At 39.8% G+C, this 9,257-nt stretch overlaps 1 protein-coding gene across 1 annotated transcript; it reads left to right on the forward strand.

Annotated features, from left to right (window-relative positions):
• The first annotated feature begins 428 nt into the window (after positions 1 to 428).
• LOC149156568 (uncharacterized) lies at positions 429 to 5,938 on the forward strand. The gene is made up of 2 exons (XM_089444790.1): positions 429 to 1,683; positions 1,779 to 5,938. The coding sequence occupies exons 1-2, from the start codon at positions 429 to 431 to the stop codon at positions 5,936 to 5,938; spliced, it is 5,415 nt and encodes a 1,804-aa protein (XP_089300916.1).
• The last annotated feature ends 3,319 nt before the right edge of the window (positions 5,939 to 9,257 follow it).

The following is a 9,257-nucleotide window of genomic DNA, read 5'->3' on the forward strand; positions in this document are numbered from 1 at the left end:
TTGTAAGACTACATCCTCATCATGTTAAGCTTCTCACCCGAGGGGATAAAACAAGATTTGAACACAAGAGTTTTCAATATGAATTTGAATATTATTGTTAAAATTAATGATAATTTGAATTTATATTTTTTAAGAGATATTATTTATTTATAATAATTTAACTATTATGAACTTATAAAAAAAATATTATAAACTAATTTAAGAATATACAATAAAAATTTATAAATATAATATGATATTTATTATAAGTTTTTTTATAATAAATATTATTATAATTTTTTTTAATGATAATATTTATGAAAAATTAAAGTTAACAAATTGCGCACTGCCCCCCCTGCGCTCTGCAAGCTAGGGTTCTGGGAGCCATTCAGCGCCGCCCTGGCTGCTGCGCCCCTGCGCACAGCCTCGCCCTCCCCTCTCGCAGCTAGATGGAGATTCCTGAGGGCTCTGCCCCCCCTGCTGATCCGCCTCCCGAAGTCTCTGCCTTCAGATCTTTGATTGCATCCGGGACAAAACGCCCTCCTTCTGCATTCCAGCAGAAATTTATCAAAAGAATGGATACGATTCCTTCAGTTGCCCTGCCAGAGGAGGATACCTGCAAAGCGGCATTGAACCTGGCAGAAAGAGGTCTCATAGGCCAGTTTACAGGCTTATGGCCTTCCCCCAAATCCGTGGAGGAATGGACACAAAGAAACTGGAAACCTCTGATAAAAGACGGAGTTAAGAGCTACTTTGTGGGCAAAGGGTACTTTGTTTTTGTGTTTGAAAACACGGAAGACAGAAGCTTAATATTCAGAAATGGCCCCTACTTCATGGGGCCGCAGGGCCTGTATTTAAACAAATGGACTCCAGATTTCGATCCCTCCCAAGACGTCCCATCTGCCGTGCCGGTGTGGGTGAGACTCCCTCATCTGCCTCTTCACTGCTGGAATCAAAAATCGCTCCAGATCATCGGGAACGCGCTAGGCAAATACATAGATCAGGCTGTAAGAAAAGACCAATACTCATGCGCCCGAATCTGTGTTGAAGTGGACCTCGAGGAAGGATTGCCTGAAGCGATCAAGCTCACGGTGGCAGGTTGGACGCACGTCCAAGAGCTCGACTATGAACAGCTCCCCTTTAAATGCAGACACTGCCACGGTCACGGACACTTCGCAAAGCACTGTAAGAAGAGAGCAGAGGAGCAATCTGAAAAACATATCGGGGACCAATGGACCCTAGTCCAGAGAACAGCCCATGCAAAAAAAGATGCAGGAAAAAGCGCAGCAACAGGAGCTAGGAACATTCCCATTCCAACTCAGGAAACGGTAGAAATCTCAAAAGGAACGGAGGGTGTACAGACTGATCCACCGAACAAAGCTCAGGAAAACGAGGATCATGTAGAAGCCCCTCCTCCAAGCAAAGAGGGAGGGGTCGCCATCCAGATTGAAGCCTCCCAAGGCAGCCCCCCTAACCCCACCTATGCAGAAGTCACAAAGAAAAAGGCAGTCGAAAGCTCAGAGTCCTCAGAGGAAGAATTCTTTGAGCGCCCATTAAAAAGAGCCGGAAGGAAATCCCGCAAGGAAAAAAGAGAAGAAGAAGCAGAAAGGCTCAAAACACAAGGAAGCCAGTCCACAATAGAAATGACGATCGGAAGAAATAGCAGGCCCAGGTCATCCAAGGGTGGCTCCACCCCGCTCACAGGTAAATAATGAAGCTAGTCTCTTGGAATTGCAGAGGTCTGGGGAACCTCGCAAAAATAGAAGCAGTAAAGGACCTATTAAAGTCGGAACCTGCAGACATCCTCTTGCTCCAAGAGACAAAGATAGCAGGACAAGCTCTGCTAGAAATCAGCAAGTCAAAATGGAAGAAAAGCTCAGGCATAGCGGTCAGCGCTCGGGGCTCTTCGGGAGGACTGGCAACTCTCTGGACCGAAGATAAATATCAGCTGATCAAAACTCACGAGACCCTACATTGGATATTCACAGAAATAATCCACCTCGCAAGTAAGTTGGCTATCTCTCTTGTCAATCTTTATGTTCCTGTCAATTATTCTGAAAAAAGAGACTGCTGGAACTCTCTGGCAGCGTTTCTAGAGCAGGAAACCCCCAACAATATCATTCTTGCTGGAGATCTCAACATCGTTTTGAAAGCCAAAGAGAAAAGAGGAGGCACCAATTCCAAGGATCCCATGGTTGTCGTAGTGGAAGAGCTCGCTCAGCAATGGGATCTGCAAGATTTCAACCCAATTCAAGGACTTTTCACCTGGTCAAACAATCGAACTGGGACAGAACACATTTCTGCCCGTTTGGATCGCTTTCTAGTGCAAACCTCTCTCCTCATGAATAAGAAGATCATAACAACAAAAATTTTGCCCAAGCTGTCCTCTGACCACAAGCCAATACAGCTCTGTCTAGAAGATGAAGAGGACTTGGGTCCCATTCCATTTCGCTTTTCTCCTCAATGGATCGAAAGGGAGGGCTTCTTTGAGACGGTGAAAGCAGCTTGGGCCACCTCCATTTCAGGTTCTCCAAGCTTCGTTTGGGAGCAAAAGCTGAAACTCACCAAAAAAGCTCTGAAGGTCTGGATCAAGAAACCAGCCCCCAACCCCACCTCCCAAAGAGTTGTTGCAGTCCTGGCACTGCACACCCTTCAAAACGACATGGAAAGCAAAAACATTAATGAAGAACTACTGGACATGGAAACAAAAGCTCAGAGAGCAGCCTTCCAATCCTTCAGAAAAGAGGAAGAGTACTGGAGATTAAAGTCTAGAAGCTTGTGGCTAAAAGCTGGGGATCGCAATACCTCTTTCTTCCACCGGCAGTACCGAGCCAGATTGTCAAGGAACTATATAGCAGAAATAAAGACATCGGAGGGCCAAACCTGCAAGGGATTCCAACAAGTCAAAGAAGCAGCTGAAATACACTTCCAAAATCTTTTCAGCTTGGATGCCCAAGGTGAAGAAGCGGATGAAGCAGAATTTCTCACTCACATCCCTTCCCTCATCTCTCCGGAGGACAACTCTGATCTTTGCAAACCGGTTTCGGAGGAAGAGATAATCAAAGTTATTTGGTCCATGGAATCCGACAAGGCCCCCGGACCTGACGGATTCACCATTCATTTCTACAAAGCATGCTGGGACATCATTAAATATGATCTACAAAAGATGATACGGGGATTCTTGAAAAAAGCTAAAGTAGGTGGCAGCACCAACTCAACCTATTTAGCTTTGATTCCCAAAGACTCCAACCCAGAAACTTTCGCTAGATTCAGGCCAATATCGTTATGTAATGCCTCCTACAAGATCTTGGCAAAATTGTTGGCTAACAGATTAAAGCCCTTGCTCCCTCGGATTATTTCTAGTTCCCAAGGAGGTTTCGTGGAAGGCAGGCACATTCTGGACAACGTCATTCAAGTGCAGGAGACCATACATTCAAGCAAGCAGAGAAAAGAGAAAGGTATGCTCATAAAGTTAGACATGGCGAATGCGTTTGACAGAGTCAACAGAACATTTCTCAGCAAAGTTTTGCTCTCCTTTGGCTTTTCTCCTCAGTTTGTTAATCTCATAAAAGCCTGCACGGATAACCCATGGATAGCCCCCCTCATTAATGGCAGGCCAGTCAACTTCTTCCAAGCTAAGAGAGGCATCAGGCAGGGATGCCCGCTCTCCCCCTTTCTATACATCTTAATGGCTGAATCTTTAAGTCGAAAACTTGAAGCCGAAAGAATGTCAGGATCCCTTCCGGGCCTCAAACCCACCAGCAGAGTAAACCCTCTGAATCATGCACTCTTTGCAGATGACTCGATTCTTTTGGGAGGTGCCTCAACCAGAATAGCTAAGGCCTTCGACACGGTCATCAGAAACTACTGCAAAGTCTCAGGAGCTTTGGTAAATGAAAGAAAAAGCGAAGTCTTCAGCTGGAACACTGATCAACAGGAGCTCAACAATATAGCTAATATTCTTGGATTCAAAGGGCACTCCCAATGGGACAGGATCAGATATCTTGGGCTTCCCATAATCTCAGGAGTGAACAAGAGGTCGCTTTGGAGCGACATAATAAGCAAATTCAAAACCAAAATATCGAAATGGGGAGGATTCTGGTTAACTAAAGGAGGCAAGGTCATTTTAATAAAATCTCAGCTGTCTGCCTTAATAATTTACCAAGCAGCATTCTTGCTCGCCCCCAGAAATGTTATGGATCAAATCTCCTCTCTCCTCAGAGACTTCCTCTGGCAAGGAGGCAGGGGCAATGATAAGAAACAGCACCTGGTAAACTGGGATACTGTCAAAAAACCCATCGATGAAGGAGGATTGCAAATACGTGACCCCTCCCTGGTCAACCTTGCCCTCGGTAGCAAAATCTTGTGGAAGATGATTAAAGAACCAAAGCATCCTGTTAGTGCCATTTTGAGATCAAAATACACTAACAAAGCTGATTTCAGAAACCTCCAGCTGGGATATACTGCCAACAGCACGCTGCTGTGGAAACTCTGTTACAAGAGCAGCAATTTCTTCAACCGAAATGCATACAGGATACCAGGGAATGGTAAGCACACTCGCCTCTGGCATGATCGTATAATGGGGCGAAATCCACTAATTGACAACGAGGAGATCTCCGATTTAAGAGACTGGCTCGTATCAGTCGGCAAGCTAAGCGTTTTTGACATTTCGGCTTGGGATCAAAGAGATGAATGGGCCGGTTGGGCAATCCACGATCCCCCTGCCCACCTGCAAACACAATTAAACAGTCTGCTCAATCTGATGGAAGACGCAACACCGATTCACCGCTCCATGCAAGATCGATGGGGCTGGGGTCATTCTGGGGAATATACAACAGCAGAAGGTTACAAAGTGTTCCAGACAACAGGAAACAACAAGCATAGTGCTGCGTTTTGGAAAAACGTATGGGAGCCTCTAGCACTCCCAAAAGTCAACTTTTTCTTCTGGACGTTGATTCATAACAAGATTCTTACCGGTGACAATCTGGCAAAAAGAAAGTTTGCTGGCCCTCACAGGTGCGCTCTTTGCAGGTGCAATGCTGAGACTGCTCAACATCTATTCATTGATTGTCTGTTCGCCAAGGAAGTCTGGGATCTCATGCTCCAAGAATTCCACATGAACTCTCCCACTCAGATCTCTGTCTCAGATCTTTTTGCAGATTGGAGTCACCTTTACCCATATCGAATTCCTCATAAATCTTTCTGGCGCAAAGTCTGGAATGCCCTGCCCAAGTTCGTTTGCTGGCAGATTTGGTTGGCTCGCAACCAGAAGATTTTTAATGACCTGAATCACACTCCCTTGCAAGTAGCAGCAAAAGCCAGAACTTTCCTCCTAGAAGCGGCCCAGCTGCAGTATCACAAAGAGGACACAACGCTTCAGCCGGTTGAGAAGAGGTGGCTCGGATCTCTTGAACCTCAAAGCAGAAAGAACCTCCTCTCTCCTCAAACAGAGCATCCAATCTGGAAAAAGAGAGACTCTGATGAAACATTTCAGCACTGGTGGAGAGCTCAAAAAACTCACACAATCTTCTTCGATGGGGCGTCCAAAGGAAACCCCGGTCCCTCTGGTGCCGGAGGGATCATCTATTCCCCAGATGGTGTTTCCCGTGACTCTTTCTACTGGGGCCTTGGCCTGAAGACCAATAATCAAGCGGAGCTTCTCAGTCTCCTCAAAGCATGTCAAATTGCTAGAGAGAAAGGGATCAAAGATATACAGGTATTTGGAGACTCGGAGATTCTCATAAATAAGCTGAACACGGAAGAGCAATTCAGAAACGCAGGCCTCAACAGAACGTTGGAAAGACTGAAAAGAGTCCTCTTTGCCTTTGCTTCCTACAAATTTTATCATATCCTCAGAAGCTCAAATAGTGAAGCGGATTCGATGGCCAACAAAGGGAGCGCAATGGATAAAGGGCTGCTCTTCATAAACGAGGACAGATTTGTAGAAATCCCATGCTAATGTCAAGATTGAAAAGCAGTTTCTGCTGAACAAGTATGATGTAATTAGGGCTGCTCAGGCAAAGCCCCACTCTCTCTTTTCCACATAAATAAAAAAAACATACCCGTTAAAGTTAAAAAAAAAAGTTAGCAAAACTAAAATTAAATTATAAAAACTTAATAATATAAAAAAATTCAAATTACATAAAATATTAGGAAACCCCAATATTATATAATTTAAACTACCTAAAATCTAAAACCTAAATTATAAACTCTTAAGTAATTATACTTATGAAGGTGATATTTAAAGAATTCGAAATCAAAAACCTAAAATTATAAAGTCTTAAGCAATGAAATTTATCAAAGTGATATTTAATATTTGAAATGTTATTTTTTTTAAATTTAATAATTTAAAATTATAAATTGTTGAGATCACGTATGAGGTTTTTACATTCAATTTATTGAGAAAGACATAAATATGACTTTTGTATATTTTTACTTTTTTTTTTTCATTATAATATCCGTTTACTGATTATATGTTTGTTGCTTGGAGTGCATTTATATTCTTAGTTGATTCAAATTACTTCACATAATATGTGCATCTTAGATACCGATAGAAACTACTTGTTATTTGGTTTTTATTTAACTATTTTACATTGTACCTTATATGCATTTACTTTGAATTTATCTCTGTTACTCGGAGGTCATTTCTACTCTTCTTTATTCAAATTACCTTTCATAATATGTGCATATTTGCTGCCAAAAAATTCTACTTATTATTTTGTTCTTATTCATGCATTTTACATTGTATTGTATATACATTTCAACATCTACTCTAAAAATTAAAGGTCTTCATCCTTATATCTTGGTGATATTTTAATTCAAAATTTATATAATCTTTTTCTCCTTTTACCATACAAATCTAAGTGTTTATATCTTAAAGTTATATTACTAGCAATTGCACCAAATGTTTCAATCAAAACGTCGTAAGGCAGTAGCGTAGGAAAGAGTAGCATTAATAGTGAAAGTGACAACTACAACATCTGGAGAAAAAATCATGGATGTGGTTAATGCTCAAAACCAATTCAACAATTTGAAACATTTTTAAAGCATACAAAAGAGTAGGAAAGAGTAGCATTAACACTGAAAGTGGCAACTGCAACATCTGGAGAAAAAATCATAGATGTGGTTAATACTCAAAACAAGTTCAACAATTTGAAACATTGTGAAAGCATACAAACTATTAAGAGCTTTGTTTCTCTGTTGTATAAGTCAAATAAAAAACAAAAGGGAAAAATACAAAAAATCAATAAATTGAAACCGTAATGCATACTGGCCAACAGTGACTGCACCATGTCATCATACAGTTGGAATCTCATTGTTTTTCAGGATTTCTTTTTCCATCCTCAATTGAGAGGAGAGGCAGCATTAGCAAATTCAATTCCTTCTGAGCTAACTTATTACATATGATAGATTTTGGCAATAAAAGCCAAAATCAATTGTCCTAAATAAAGTCAGAAAATTTTTGAAATGACTTTCAATATCTCAAATTCCATTGACATGACGAGAGACCAAACATAGATTTTTTCTAACGTAACAATCTAGTTTGAGCATGTAGGATCAAGTTTGATGAAATCTGGAATTTCATGGAATGCATCTTAAAACCCCACACAAATGGAACTTCTATAGCACATGAATAAGGGATATCAAAGCTTGATTTCACAATCTTTTTTCAAAATAATATGCAAATACAAATAATAGACTCACAATTAAAGTCATGGAAGCAATTTTAATATGTTAACACGAAAATTCTAAAATTGAGAAAATTCATTCCAAAACAATTTAATGAAAATTATCTTGAGTTTCATATCGGTCGTTGAATGAAAATATGAATTTGTACGAGGACCATATGATAGGTAGACCCTTGTTGTTCAACATCCTTGAGTTCAAAAGATTCAAGTTTTGAGTAGGTCTCTTGAAATCCAAGACAACGTGCATAATTCATATCAACATATTTAGTTTCATTATTTACTTTCGTTTGAGGAATTTGAAGACTCTGGATACTTTTGAATGGTTATGCTTTCAAAGAACATTTATTTATCTGAGGTGTTGAGAAAGGTCTAGTGAGTTTTGTCATTTGATTATTTCTATGTTTTGGATTTGAATGGATCATATTAGTCACATCATAATCCATCACTGTTCATGTAAAAACATGTGGCATCTTTTATACTTTTGAAGGGTTATGCCTTCAAAGAGCATTTCTTTATCCAAGTTGTTGAGAAAGGTCTTGTGAGTTCTGTTATTTGATTATTTCTATGCTTTTGATTTGAATGGATCATATTAGTCACATCATAATGCATAACTATTCATGTGAAAACATGTGGCATATTTTAAACCAAATGTAAGACCACTTATAAAATAAAAAGCTGTATTAAAATAGTTAACCTACAATTTCTTTCCTTCTTTCCTTTTGCATAAGTAAAGGGGTCCGTCTTGCCAGATTCATTGCCCATGTGTTCAGGGCCTGGTGACAAAGAAGGACCTTCATTGCCCATATCAATTAAAAAATTAAAAATCCTAAACTGTATGAAAATGATAACAATTTCTTTTAAAAAATGTATATGAGTCTAGATTTATCCATGAAATTCTTTAAACAATCATTAAACATAACCCCTTAACTATGATTTTACTCTTTAAGTACAGTTAAACAAATGAGGGCGTCTTGAAGTATTGTATCTAAAGAACTTCATTATGAGAAGGTCTCTTGAGACCCAAGACAATGTGCATAATTCATATCAATATATTCAATTTCATAGTTTTCTTTTGGTTGAGGAATTTGAAGACTTAGGATAATTCTCAAGGGTTATATTTTCATAGAGATTTTTTTTATCCGAGGTGTTGAGAAAGCTCTGGTGGGTTTTATTATTTGATTATTTCCATGCTTTGGATTTGAATGGATTGCATTAGTTGCAACATCATATGCTCTTTATCCGAGATGTTGAGAAAGTTCTAGTGGGTTTTGTTATTTGATTATTTCCATACTTTGGATTTGAATGGATTGCATTAGCTACAACATCATCCATCACTGCTCCTGTAAAAACATGTGGCATTTTTTAACCAAAAGGTAATACCACTTATAAAATAAGTACCTATATAAAAGTAGTTAACCTACTATGCCTTTCCTTTTTGATAATTAAAGAGGCCCCTCTCACAAAATTCACTCACCATGTGTTCTCATATTCCAATATAAAAGCATCTTGTGGGAAAGTGTTTGGGAAACATATTTAGGTTAGTGCCTCCCCCCTTTGCACCATGGCTTGCAACAATATTGGTGTCCATCG

Source organism: Pinus tabuliformis, chromosome 9 (genome assembly GCF_031772625.1).
Source record: "Pinus tabuliformis cultivar Carrire ecotype Pingquan chromosome 9, CPIR1, whole genome shotgun sequence".
Classification (NCBI taxonomy): Eukaryota; Viridiplantae; Streptophyta; class Pinopsida; order Pinales; family Pinaceae; genus Pinus; species Pinus tabuliformis.

What these genes read in the sequence shown, in the direction of transcription:
- LOC149156568 (XM_089444790.1), top strand. Translation starts at nt 429, where the DNA reads ATGGAGATTCCTGAGGGCTCTGCCCCCCCTGCTGATCCGCCTCCCGAA. An exon ending in TGGCTCCACCCCGCTCACAG is followed by an intron (nt 1,684 to 1,778) that starts GTAAATAATGAA and finishes CGGAACCTGCAG; the next exon opens with ACATCCTCTTGCTCCAAGAG.